The sequence below is a fragment of the Aquila chrysaetos genome, chromosome 9 (assembly GCF_900496995.4).
Source record: "Aquila chrysaetos chrysaetos chromosome 9, bAquChr1.4, whole genome shotgun sequence".
NCBI classification, from domain to species: domain Eukaryota; kingdom Metazoa; phylum Chordata; class Aves; order Accipitriformes; family Accipitridae; genus Aquila; species Aquila chrysaetos.
Genome location: NC_044012.1, coordinates 21,663,914 through 21,676,733, shown reverse-complemented (window position 1 = coordinate 21,676,733; position 12,820 = coordinate 21,663,914). Strand labels below are relative to the sequence as shown.

Sequence of the window (12,820 nt, the reverse complement as noted above, 5' to 3'; positions counted from 1 at the left end):
GGGTCAGGGTCCCTAGGGTGTCCATGGTGCCCTGCATCCCTGGGCTGGGGTGTCCCCGCTCTCCGTCACCCCTCAGGTCAGGATCCCAACCCCAGGACCGCCAAGGGATGGGGTCAGGCCCCCAGGGTCCCTCATCCCAGCAGGTGGTGTGACCTGGGGTGTCCCTGTGGAGCCCTGAGCAGCCCCAAGGTCCCCAGCCGGCAGCAACCCCGGGTGGGACATGGGTTCGTTGGTGACCCCATCGTCCTGAGGACTGGGGTCTGCGCCCTGGTCCCTGGCATCCGTCGGTGCCTGGGGTTTTCACCTGCTCCCTGGGGGCACCTCAGCTGGGGATTTGGAGTCTGCCCACCTGGGGATCCCCCCGAGTCCCTGTTGGCGTCCCTGGGGTGTCCACCCATCTGCCCCAGGGGCTGGAATCTGCTTCCTGGGTTCCTTTCAGCCCAGGACTTGGGGTCTGCTCCCTGGGGTCCCTGTGAGTCCCTGTTGCCTCCCTGTGCCCCAGGGGCTGGAATCTGCACCCCAGGGACCCCATCAGCCTGGGACCCACAGGGCCATTCCATGGGGTTCCCATCCGTCCCCGGGGTCCCTCTCAGTCCCCATGGTCCCCGTCAGTCCCTGTGGAGTCCCCAGTGCCCAGCGCCCTGGCTGAGGGTGTGGGCACTGGGAGTGGTGCTGCCTGTCCAGGTCTTCAAGAACCCCAAGTTCAACATGCTGACCATCCGCGACGACATCACTCTGCTCAAACTGGCCACCCCAGCGCGGCTGTCGGCCCGTGTGTCCCCTGTCTGCCTGCCTCAGCCCACCGATGACTTCCCAGGGGGCATGACCTGCGTCACCACCGGCTGGGGGCTCACTGACCCCAATGGTACTGCACTTTCCTGTCTCCACCCCAGTCCACCATCCTCATCCTCAGCCTCAACCCAATTCCCTATTCCGATCCCACCCCATCCCTGTCCTCATCGCCATTCTCATCCCTGTCCCCTTCCTCATCCACATCCCCAGTCCCCAACCCTGACCCATTCCTCTCCTCATCTCCACGCCCATCCCAATCCCCGTTGTCATCCTCCTCCACATACCTTTCCACATCCCAATCCCCATCCCCGTCCCAATTCCCACTCCCGTCCCCGTCCCCGTCCCCGGCGCTGACACCGCCCCGCTTGCCCGCAGCCTCGGAGACTCCGACGGTGCTGCAGCAGGCAGCCCTGCCCCTGCTCACCAACCCGCAGTGCAAGCAGTACTGGGGATACCGCATCGCTGACGTGATGGTGTGTGCCGGTGCTGATGGTGCCTCCTCCTGCATGGTAGGTGCCCCCAGCTCCCCCTGCCCCTTCCTGCCCCATGGACCCCCACCACCCCCCAGCCCCTGTGCTCACCCGCTGCCCACAGGGCGACTCTGGGGGCCCGCTGGTGTGCCAGAAGGACGGTGTCTGGAACTTGGTGGGCATCGTCTCCTGGGGCAGCAGCACCTGCGACCCCAACATGCCCGGTGTCTACGCCCGCGTCACCAAGCTCCGCAACTGGATCAACTCCGTCCTGGCGGCCAACTGAGGCCGGCAATAAACGCTGCCAAACTCACCACGCTGCTTCCTCGCTGTGGCGCCGGGACGGGCGGGAAGGGGGCACGGGGCAGCCGAGCGACTGGGGGACGCGTGGCTGGGGCCGGGGGCATGCGGTGGGTTTAGGGACGCTTCTCCGGGCGTGGGGACAGATGGACGGGGGGCATGGGGACGCCTGGCCGGGAGGGCTGGAGGCTTGGGGACGTGTGGCCTCCCACGGGGTCGGGAACCCCCGGCCGGCTGCAGGGACACCCGGCTGGCTTAGGGACCCCTGGGCAAGGAGGACAGGAGGCCTGGGCACACGTGGCCTCCTCCGGGGACGCCGGAGCGAGGCAGGGGCGGGTGGCCAGGTGCAGGGACGCCCGAGCAGGCTCGGGGACGGCGGCTGTAGAGCAGGCGTGGGGCCAGGCCGGGTGCGGGAGCTCCCACGGGGACAGCCGGCTGGGGAGCAGGACACCTGGCCGGGCACGGGGGCACCTGCCCCGGCTGGGGACACCGGGGGGGTGCGGGGACAGCCGGGCGCACGTGTGGGGATAAGGCCGGCTCTGGGGACCCCCGGCCAGCTGTGGGGACAGCCCCGGGCCGGGGGCCGGGGGCGCAGGGCCCCCCCGGCGGGGAGGGGACGCTCGTCGCGGCCCCGCGGCCCCGCCGGCCGGAGCCACCTTAACGTGGCGGTGCCGGTGGCGGCGGGAGGGGAGGGGACGGGAGGGGACGGGAGCGGGGGCCGGGCCCCGGGCAGGCGCTGGCCGTCCCCACCATGGCTCTGCGGCGGGTGCTGGGGCTGGGGGGGGCCCCGGGGCGCCGGAGCTGCTGCTCCAAGGTGGGGCCGGGCGGGGGCGGGGGGGTCCCGTGGGGCACGGCGGGATGGGGGCCCCGGGGTGGCCCTGCACCCCCAGCTGCGGGGGGGGTCCTGGGCCCCGGGCCCGACCCTGCTGCCCGCGCCCTGACGGGCCCTCGCCCCCCGCCAGCGCCCGCTGCCCCCCGACTTCGTGGAGGCCCTGAGGGCGGTGGTCGGGGGCCCCAACGTCTCCACGGCCACGGCAGTGCGCGAGCAGCACGGCCACGACGAGTCCATGCACGTGTGGGTCCCAGGGCTGGTACCCCCGGGGGGCAGGGTCTGGGGAGGGGAAGGGCCGTGGGGAAGGGCAGGGCCACGGGCAAGGGAAAGGACGTGGGGAAGGGCAGGGTCTGGGGAGGGCAACGGCCATGGGAAAGGGAAGGGACGTGGGGAAGGGCAGGGTCTGGGGGGAGGAAGGGTCTGGGTTCGGGAAGGGCCATGGGCAGGGAAAAAAAGGGTCCTGGTTCGGGGAAGGGCCGTGGGGAAGAGAAGGGTCCGGGGAGCAGGAGGGTCTGAGGAGGGGAAGGGCCACGGGGCTGGGGAAGGGTCTGGGTTGGGGAAGGGCCATGGGGAGGGGAGGGGGCACAGGGAGGGGAAGGGTCTGGGCAGGGAAAGGGTCTGTGGAGGGGAAGGGCCATGGGAGGGGGGAAGAGGCTGGGGAGGGGAAGGGTCTCGGGGCCGGTGAGGTCCGTGGGGCAGCAGTGCCGCCCTGTGCCCTCAGCTGCGCCCCGCCGGACGCCGTGGTGTGGCCCCAGGCGGTGGGGCAGGTGCAGGAGCTGGCGGCGCTCTGCTACCGCTGCCGCGTGCCCATGGTGCCCTTCGGCACCGGCACCGGCCTCGAGGGCGGCGTCAACGCCGTGCAGGTACAGGCCCCCCCCCCCGGCACCCCCCGCCCGGCCCCTGCCCGGGGGCTCTCGGCGGCCGGCCGTGCCCAGCCGCGCCGGTGCCCCCGTGCCAGGGCGGCGTCTGCTTCGACCTGAGCCGCATGGACGCCATCGCGGAGCTGAGCCTCGAGGACTTCTCGGTGACGGTGGAGCCCGGCGTCACCCGCAAGGCCCTCAACAGCCACCTGCGTGGCACCGGGCTCTGGTTCCCTGTCGGTACCGTGGGCACCAGCGAGCAACCGGGGGGGCCCCGGGGCTTGGGTGGTGGCACCGGAGGTGTGGGGGGACACCTGTGGGGCTGGGGATGCTGGGAGCGCTGGGTGTGCCCGTGGGGCCAAGGGTGCCGTGGTCCCAGGGGGGGAGCAGGGGTGGTCATGGGGCTGGGGGTGCCATGGCCCCAGTAGTGCTGGGGTCCCATGGGGATGCCATGGTCCCTAGGGGTGTTGGTTTCCCCATGGGGTGCCATGGTCCCAGGGGCGCACTGGGGTACCCAAGGGGGAGTGAGTGCCGTGGTCCTGGGGTGCTGGTTCCCCACGGTCCCTGGGGTGCACCAGGCCCCTGTGCCCATGCCAGCCGCCCATACCATCCCTGTCCCCTGCCTGCAGACTCCAGGGCAGACACCTCGCTGTGTGGCATAGCAGCCACAGGTGCCTCGAGCACTAACGTGGTGTGGTATGGCACCATGCAGCCCCATGTGCTTAACCTGTGTGTGGTGCTGCCTGATGGGCGCCTGCTCCTCACCGCCAGCCCTGGACCCAGGCCAGGTGGGCACTGGGAGGCCAGGCTGGGTAGGGGCTGCAGGGGCACCCACTCACTGGCCCCTCACAGGAAGCAGGCTGCCAGGTGAGGGACAGGCAGTGGGATGGGGACAATGGGAGCAGCACCCCATGGAGCTGCGGGTGCCACGGCTCTGTCCTGCCCAGCCCAGGGCTACTCCACGGACGTCTGTGTGCCCATCTCCCGCCTGCCCGACGTGGTGGTGGAGACCAAGCGGGACCTGCAGGACTCCGGCCTCACCGGCCAATGGCGCTGCAGCCCCCTGATGCTGGGGGGGTCTAGTTGGGGGGCTGCCATCCTCCCCCCTGCACCCCACCTGACCCACAGCAGGACACATGGGTGACAGCAACTTCCACTGCTTCCTCATCTTCAACTCCCAGGACCCGGCCAAAGCCCAGCATGTCCATGCCTTCACCCAGCACCTGGGCAGATGGGGACAGGGACATCCCAGGTGGGACAGGGCAACAGATGCCCCCATGCCATCCCCTGACCCCTCCGTCTCACAGGCAGGCACTGGTGGTGGGGGACACTGCAGTCCCCATGTGCCATGCTCTTTGGGGGGGGGGATGGGGACGGACGATACACAGGATGATGACACACACAACACAACAGTATACCCCAGCTGCTCCCCAGGGTGTCCCTCCCCCCAGCAGGCACACGCAGATACCCAGCAGAGGTGGGGGGGCTTCTACGCAAATCTTTATGCTGCTGGGGAGGGGCAGGGGGCTGAGTTTCAGGGGGCTGCGACTCCATAGCTCTGGGAACCAGCCGAAGCTTCCCCTGTGTTCAAAAGGCACCAATTTCGGTTTGCGTTTCAATTACAGCTGGTACAGTAGCAAAACCCAAGACGTGAGAATGCACAGGTTAGACCTCTCCCGCCCCAGCCCCCCCCCCCCATCACCCCTTACCCTCCTGGGGACCCTTACCCACAGCCCCCGGCACACAGGGGGACAGCACAACCCATCCTTGCCCCACTGTCCCACGCCGAGGGGTGGCTTCCACACCATTAAAATCTGCTGGCCACCAGAGACTGCTCAGGAGCCCTGCCGAGAGCGGAGCAGCCACAGCATCGCCCCAAATTGCCAGGCGCATCCCTGTCTCGATTCAACAGGGACACAGCCCCATGGTCTCCAGGCCAGGAACGGCTGCCAGTTTTGTACGGTGAGACAACAGCAGGGAGGGAGTGGGCATGAATCCACCTCCCAGCTTTGCTTCATTGTGGGCACAGCTCCAAAACCAATCCTGGCCTCTGGCCGGAGGGAGGGAGAAATAAGAGGAACGGAGATGACGGCCACAGTCCCTCACCCCTCTACCAGCAGAGCTCCAGCCCCCCGGTGCGCATGGGAGTCTCTATGTACATGTCCACTTACACCGGGCAGAGAGGGCTCTCATGGAACGGGGATGCATGTCTAGGGATGGGGTGGGGGCCGTGGGGAGGGGACAGCAGCCCAGGGCCATCACATGGCTGCCAGCTGGCCCAGCACCATCCTGAACTGCTGCGTGCTGTTGGCAAGGTCCTTGACGCGCTCCACCATGTCCTTAGAGGCAGCAGGAGAAGGATAGTGGAGGGCGGCCGCCTTGGTGGTCACCACAATCTCCTTGAGCATCTCGCAGAGGAGGTTGCTGTAGTGCATCACCTTGTGCTGGACATCCTGGGCCTTGGCCTGGCGGGACAGCGTGTCTCCGATGAAAACGAGCTTGTGGGCGCTGAGGATGACGAACTTGCTGTGGGCCACAAAGATCTTGGGGGGTTGGTTGGTGCTGACAGCGGTGAAGAAGGCGTCGACGGCATTGGTGAGCGTGGTGAGGTTGGCCTCGCACTGCTCCAGGTAGAAGAGGAGGAGCTGGCGGTCGGCAGGACACAGGGCCCCGCCGCCCCGTGCCGGGCCGTAGTGCTGGGGGGGGGCTCCAGTTGGACAGGTCATTGTCGATGGGGCGCGTCACCTCCTGCTCCAGCCGCTCAAACTGCTTCAGCTGCGGGAGGGATGGGTGTGAGGCAGGACGGCCATTGAGCCAGCACCCACTCCCCTCCCTGGAGCCACCAGTACAGGTGGCTGTGGCCACCAGCCCTGGGTGACAGCTATGCCCCGGGGAAAACAGCAAGGGACAGTGCCAGCCCCAAGACAGCTGTGCCAGGCTCCTCTCCAGGAACAAGGCACTGATGCCCTTCTCTGCTGGCACAGCGCTGGCATGGGGAGGTGAGCCAGAACCCACCATGGGGACAGCCATGCAAGAGGGAGCTGTGGTCCAGACCGGTGGCAGGGGGTACAAGGGGAGCAGGAGCCAAAACCCTGCTGCCCACCCCAAGAGCTGTGCCCAGCAGCACCCACCTGCCCCGGCTCCGTTACCTGCTGGTGCTCCAGCTGGTCCTTGCTCTGCCGGATGATATTGCCTTTCTCCAGCAGCTCCTTCTGGGTCTTCTCAAACTCCTCCTTGCCCTGCAGGGAAGGAAGGGGCGTGACACAGGGGTCAACAACACCAGCTTTGCTGGAAGCAAGCCCCTGCCTGCCCTGGGACACCCCTGGTCCCCACAGTCCTCAAGAAGGAGGCTAAAAGCAAGATGCGGGTGGCAGAAGCACCACCGCAGTCAGAACTGCCCGATGCCCCTGTGTCGGGGAGCCACCGGCACAAAACCCACCCGTGGGGAGCAGCCCCCCCCCTGCCTGCGCCCACCTGGAGATGAACGTAGTCGTAATCCTCCATCCAGCCGCTCTCGCTGTTCTCGTAGGGCCCGTCGGGCGACTCCTGGGCCAGCAGCTTGGGTGGGGAGGGCAGGGGCCGCGACTGGATGCTGCTGGCCTTGTCGGAGGGGTGAGGGGGCCCATGGCCACCGCTCTCCGCCACCGGCTTTGTCCGTTTGAAGAGGAGGGAGGCATTGCCGTGCAGGAAGGAGGCCAACTGCTTGGTGTCATCGGGGACGCCACGCGAGTGCATGACAAAGTGCTCCAAGTCATCCGTACCCGGCTTGCCACCGGCCAGGGTGCTTGGGGCCCAGTGGCAAGCATCCAGCGCTTGGCCATGCCGTGCCAGGGCCTGGTAGACCTCCTCCATCTTCTGCAGCTGCTTGCTGAGCTTGGCATAGAGGGAACGGTCAGAGGCCTGTGCGGCATTGCCCACTGCCCCCCGGGCAAACTCCAGCAGGTCCCGGAGGGCCGTCCGGACACCCTCAGCTGCCCCGCGGATGCTGGCGGCATTGGCCTCCATGTGCTCAGGGCTGCGCCAGTTGGCACCGATGAAGGACATGAGGTAGGAGACGGCGCCGCCGACACCATGCTGGAGCTTGGCCAGTGTCTCCATGGCGGCATCCAAGTCCAGGGAGAACTCTTTGCCGGCTCCCTTGGCCGGCTCCTTCACAGGCACCACATCCAGCGAGGATGTGGAGATGTTGCTGCGGGTGCTGCCCGTGCTGGAGGCCGAGAGGCGTTTGGCATCAGCGCCCTTGGCCTCACGGTCCACTTGTGGTGGGACATCGTAGATGTACTCGCCCTCTGTGTCCAGGGAGCCCTTGCCTGGGGCATGCAGGTCTCGGGGCACATCGTACACCTCCTGGGAGGGGAATGCTGACCCCCCCAGCTTCTTGAGGCTGGGGGGCACGTCGTAGATCTCATGGGTGAGTGGTGGCTCGGGGACACCTTTCCCGGCTGCTGGTGGCACGTCGTAGACATCCTCTGGCAAGTAGGGCTCCTGCTGGGCCAGGATGAGGGGGTGGCGGGAGGGGTCAAAGGCTTTCTGCTTGGCAAAGGCAGGGGGCACGTCGTAGGTCTCCTCCCGCACCGGGCCATCCGGCACGTCCTTGCTCACCGAGGGGGGGACATCGTACACCTGTAAGGGCAGCGGCATGCACCATCAGCGCTGCTGGGAGAGCCAGCCTGGGTCACGCATGGATGCACAGGCGAGCTGTGCCGTGCTGCGGTGCATGCAAGCACCAGCTCCAGGCATGCAAGACGGCGCTGGGTAAGCACCAGGAGCCATGCACCCCAGGGTTGCCCCTGGCCCCAGAGAGACTAGCACAGCCCTGCCACAGCACCCCCAGCCTCCCACATCCCCTATGGGGCAAGAATCAGAAAATCCTAGAGCAGCCCAGGTTGGAAGGGACCTCAAAAGATCATCTGGTCCAAAACCATCCCTTAGATAAGATCATCCAGCACACTGTCCCCTTGCATCTTGAAAGCCTCCAGTGCCAGGGACACCACCACATCCCTGGGGAGGTTGTTCCAGTGAGCAACTGTTCTCACTGTAAAATGTGTCTGTCTTATATGGAGAAGCTGGGAGCTTCCCAGCAGCACTTACAGTTTGGTGCAAGTTCTTCTCCACACTGGGGGGCACGTCATAGATCTCCTGCCCCGGGTCCTGCCCATTGGGACCCTTCACTGCCATGGGGGGAGTGTCATAGACCTGGAGGGGGGAGGGGGACACATAGGATGGTGTGTCAGTGATGGCATGGGCACCCACCTCCTCCCAGGGACTGGCAGGGAAGGACAGAGGTGCCAGAAGCAGCCCCGAGGCCCATAACGTGCCCAGCTTTGGGTGTGATCTGCCCGGGTTTGGATCCCAGGCTGTGCCAGAGCACCTCCCATGCCAGAGGATGGAGCCAGTGCCCCCCCCCTCCTGCCCCCAGCCCCCTGACCAGCCTCACCTCCTGGCTGAACTGGCTTGGGACCCCGCCTCGGACAGGTGGCACGTCATATATCTCCTGGGAGCCCGCAGAGAGGAGGTGACGAGGGAAATCATACTCATCCTGCTCGCCCTTGGGGGAGTCGTAGACGTACACTTGCCCGACACGAGTGGGTACCAGCACCTAGCAAGAGGGAAAGGGATGAGGTGGGCACCGCCGAGCATCCCCAGCCTGCCCCCCACCCTGCATCATCCCCCCCCAAAACCCAACGATAGGGCTGGAGGAAGGATGGGTGCCAGATCTGGTACCAGACTGTCCGGCACCGGGCAAGCCGGTGCCCACGGGAGGGCGCTCCCCGGCCGGGCGTGCACGCTTCTCGCAGCAGCGACGCCGGGGACGGGGGATGATATCACCGGTTATTTATAGCGGCGAGCCTCGGCGAGAGACAAAGCCCAGCCGGCACGGCCACGGCGTGCAGAAGAGAACGGACAATTTGGGCACGGAGCCTCGGGCAGGGATCTGCCAATGCCCGCAGGCATTGGCAGATCCCTGCCGGTGACTCCGTGCCCACCTTGCTGTACCCTGGGGACACGAGAACTGCAAATAACCAAACCCAGAGGGTCATGGCACCCTGCCCAGCCGATGCCGGAGGCAAGAAGGGCTGAGCAACTGGCAGAGATGCCAGGCTGGTCCTCTCTTTTAGGATGCTCCCTGTGCCCTGGCCATGATTTAGCAGCCCCCCCACTCACCGGCTGCTTTCCAGGGGTGTGATCAGGGTAGCCTTCCCGGAAAACGCGATGCCGAAAGCGCCTCGCTCCTCTTCCCCAGGATGACGTGCCAGGGAAGGGGCAGAGCCGGGAGGAGCCCAGTGTCTGGGATGTAGCCGTTAGGCTGTCCTGGACAGCATACCCATGCTGGGGACAGGCTGGTGGCTCACTATTGCCTTGCCGGTAAACCCAACTGGCAAGCACTGGCAGGCTCCCTGGCATGGCCAGGACACGCTGGCACCGGTTGCCTACCCCTGCCCACGTTCCCAGAAGGAAGAAAACAGTTCAGCATCGCACCGGGTACCACAGCCTCCTCCATAGCTGCAGGGTCTGGCCAAGGGGCATCTCCAGGCAGCTCTTGGGTTACCAGCACCTCACGCCCACCTCAGCCATGGCTGTTGTGCCCTCGGTGATGCCGGCAGAGCCCACGCAAGAGACCAAGAGGACCTCAGTGCTGAACGCTGTGCCAGCCCCGAGCTGGGTAGCCCACACCAGCCAGGTCACCTCAGCCACCACAGGGACCCCCCTGGCATGCCCACTCCTGCCAGTGGCACGGGGAAGGATGCCCATGCACCCCCGATGACAGGCGCAAGGGCTGCCTGCTCCAAGAAACGGTGACAGGCAGATAAGCCAAAGCCCCCCAGCCCTGGCGCACACTCGCCACTGTGGACCACAGAGCACCCCGCAACCGTGCCGCCGCCCCCCAAGCCCACCTGTCTTACCTTTCCCTGGGGCTTGTGCCCTTCCCAGCTCCTCATGTCCAACGATGGGGGCACCTGGTAGATGTCTTGAGCCTGACTGGCCGAGGGAGGAACCTGGTAGACATCCTGGGGGGGGCTGGCAGAACCCCCGGGGTACGCCTCTGCTGCTTGGCCCAGGGAGGGGGGCACCTGGTAGATCTCCTGACCAGGGCTGGGGAAGGCGTGGGGAGGTGTCTGCTTCGGGTAGGCAGGTGGCTGCTTAGCCGGGGCAGGCGGAAACTGTCCAGTGGGCACTGAGCCAGGGTAGAGACCCTGCTGTCCCTTGCTGGGGACCGGCATCAGGTAGACGTTGTCCCCTTGAGGGGCATAAGCAGGGTGCATGGGGGTGTACTGCGAGGCGGGCGACAGCGGGGTGTAGCCGCCTTGGTGGTGGTAAGGCAGAGCCGGCTGGGGCACCGGCGGCTGCGGCGGTGCCTGCCCCTGTGCCGGGCCAGGCGCTTGCTGCTGCTGCTGCTGCTTCTTGTCGTACATCCCCACCAGGATCTTGAGGCGGTTCCCGGGGACGATGCCCTGACGGCCGTGGAGCGAGCAGAGCCACCAGCCGTCCAGCCCCTGCGTGTTGCGCTCCAGCACCGTCATGATGTCGCCCTTGCGGAAGGAGAGCTCGTCCGGGGACTCGGCCACGTTGTCGTACAGCGCCTTGGCCAGCACATTCTGCAAGAGAAGCCCGCGCCGGGGCGGTGAGCCGGGCCCCGCCGGCCGGTGGGGAGTCATGCCGGCAGACGACGGTGCCCAGTGCCGGGTGCCCAGTGCCGGGCCGGAGCCCCGCGGGCCGGGGGGGGGCTTTGCCGAGCGGGTCCCACCGGCTGGATGTCCCCGCTCCAGCCGCCTTTTCCTTCCCCGCTGGAGTTCAACCCATCCTTCCCGGAGGTGGTGCTAGGAAGGGGCCGGGCCCTTCCGCCTCCCCGGTTTCGGGGGGACCTCCTCTGCCTTTCCCTCCCCTTCCCACCGCCGCCGGGGAGGAAGTGCCAGGGCGGTGAGTCAGCCGTAGCCGTAGCCATCCCCACGCCAGCCACCGCTGGGCCCGGGCCCCTTCCAGCCCACGGTGCCGGCCGTCCCCACGGCGGACGCGGGCTGCGTGCCACGACGTCCCGCCCAGGCCACGGCCCACGGGCACGCCACCGGAGCTCTGCGGCCTCCGCCGGGACTTACCGGTGCCATGGCGGCGGTGGGACAGGCCACGGCCTAGCCGCGGGTTCCCGCCGCCGCCCGGGATGGCGGGGCTGAACCCACCGGCTCTCCCGCCTCCCCGCAGCGGCCGGGCGGGGAGGCTCGGGCCGCCTGCTCCTGCCGGGATCCCCCGCCTGCCGCCGGCACCCACCCCGCCTGGCAGGCGGCCCGCGGCCCGGGGAGGGAGGCCTGTGGGGCTCCCCGGGGCTCCCGGTCAGCCGCCGGGCAGGAGGGCCGCCGGGCAAGGCCTCACCGCCGCCGACACGGCGGGGGCTGGGCCAAGGTCAGGCGAGGGGGCCCGGCCGCCCCGGGGGGGCCCTGCCCGGGCTCGGAGAGGGAGGTGGGGGGCCGGCCCGCGGCCTTTCCTCCTCCTCCTCCCGCACAGCGGGGCAGAGGCCGGGGGGGACCGCCCCGCGAGCCGTTACCCCGGGGCCCCGCGTCCTGCCTGAGGCGAGGAGCGGGGGGGCCACGCGCGCCCCGGGGCCCCGCGGGGAGCTTCCCCGCCCCGCCCCTCCCCTCCCCTCCCCGGTCGTCCCCCGCTCACCAGGTAGTTCATCTTCCCGCGGGGCTGCTCCGGCCCTAGCGCCGGTCGGCCGGGGGCCGGGGCCGGGCCGGGGGCGGCGGGGCGGGCGGGCGGCGCGGTGGCGGCGGCGGCGGCGCCGTAGGGATCATTATAGCGCGGTGCCCGCCCGGGCCCGGCGGCCCCGCCCGCCCCCATTGGCTGCGCCCGCCCGGCGGGGGGCGGGGCCGGGAAGGGGCGGGCCCGGGGGCGGGCCCGGGGCGGGCACCGGGGGAAGGCGGGGGGGTCACACACTCACGGGCCCCGGGGGGGGGGCGCGCCGAGGGGCAGCCGGGGTGTAACGGGGCTGTAACGCGGGTGCCAAGGGTAAACGGGGTGTAACGGGGGTGCGCCGGGCGCGTAACGGGGTTGCGACGGGTGTGCAGAGGGCGAGCACAGGGTAAAGGGCGTGTAAAACGGGCGTGCAAAGCGTGTGCAAAGGGTAACGGGTGTGCAACAGGGGTGCAAAGGGTGTGCAAAGGCTGGGCAGAGCGTAATAGGTGTGCAACAGGAGTGCAAAGGGTAACGAGTGTGCAAAGGGTGTGCGACAGGCACGAGGTGGGGGAATACTGGGGTGTATTTGGTGTCTAACAGAGATGCCGGGGAGGGGGTGCACCAGAGGTGAAACGGGGGTAAGGGGACATCTGATGGGTGTGGAACGGGGGTGCAATGGGGGTGTTGTAGGTGTGTAACGGGCAGGGGGTGCCACAGGAGTGTTACAGGGGTGTAACGGGCAGGGGAGTGTAACGGGGGGGTTACAGGGGTGTAATGGGGCTTTACAGGGGTGTAGCAGGCAGGGGCGTGCGTTACAGGCGTGTAATGGGCTTTGGGCACGTATGTGTGTGTGTAATGGGTGTGTAAGGGGGGAGGTGTGTGTGAAAAGTGTGCGGTAG

The 12,820-nt window shown here is 67.9% G+C and overlaps 4 protein-coding genes across 4 annotated transcripts in view; 2 read left to right on the top strand and 2 right to left on the bottom strand.

Annotated features, from left to right (window-relative positions):
- WDR59 (WD repeat domain 59) overlaps positions 1-600 on the bottom strand; it is a 35,711-nt gene extending 35,111 nt beyond the window's left edge. Inside the window, exon 1 of the mRNA XM_041125884.1 lies at positions 548-600. Coding sequence (XP_040981818.1) covers positions 548-600 — 53 coding nt within the window. The remainder of the gene's footprint in view (positions 1-547) is intronic.
- Positions 599-1,575, top strand: LOC115345873 (chymotrypsinogen 2-like). Its single transcript, XM_041125883.1, has 4 exons — positions 599-607; positions 685-865; positions 1,168-1,301; positions 1,387-1,575. The coding sequence occupies exons 1-4, from the start codon at positions 599-601 to the stop codon at positions 1,546-1,548; spliced, it is 486 nt and encodes a 161-aa protein (XP_040981817.1). The 3' UTR covers positions 1,549-1,575.
- A 689-nt stretch (positions 1,576-2,264) lies between these two features.
- Positions 2,265-4,891, top strand: LDHD (lactate dehydrogenase D). Its single transcript, XM_030025372.1, is given in 7 exon segments — positions 2,265-2,376; positions 2,525-2,637; positions 3,116-3,257; positions 3,353-3,494; positions 3,884-4,300; positions 4,377-4,597; positions 4,880-4,891. Coding segments are annotated over 7 exon segments (1,110 nt in total). The 5' UTR covers positions 2,265-2,313.
- Positions 4,733-12,074, bottom strand: BCAR1 (BCAR1 scaffold protein, Cas family member). The gene is given in 8 exon segments (XM_030025293.2): positions 4,733-5,935; positions 5,937-6,029; positions 6,404-6,493; positions 6,729-7,877; positions 8,346-8,450; positions 8,692-8,853; positions 10,160-10,852; positions 11,913-12,074. Coding segments are annotated over 8 exon segments (2,727 nt in total). The 5' UTR covers positions 11,925-12,074; the 3' UTR covers positions 4,733-5,512.
- Positions 12,075-12,820: the final 746 nt, after the last annotated feature.

Bases quoted from the DNA above. Each gene is read 5' to 3' on its own strand.
- LOC115345873 (XM_041125883.1), top strand. The intron at 866-1,167 runs GTACTGCACTTT...GCTTGCCCGCAG, and splicing joins GGGGCTCACTGACCCCAATG to CCTCGGAGACTCCGACGGTG. The intron at 1,302-1,386 runs GTAGGTGCCCCC...CGCTGCCCACAG, and splicing joins ATGGTGCCTCCTCCTGCATG to GGCGACTCTGGGGGCCCGCT.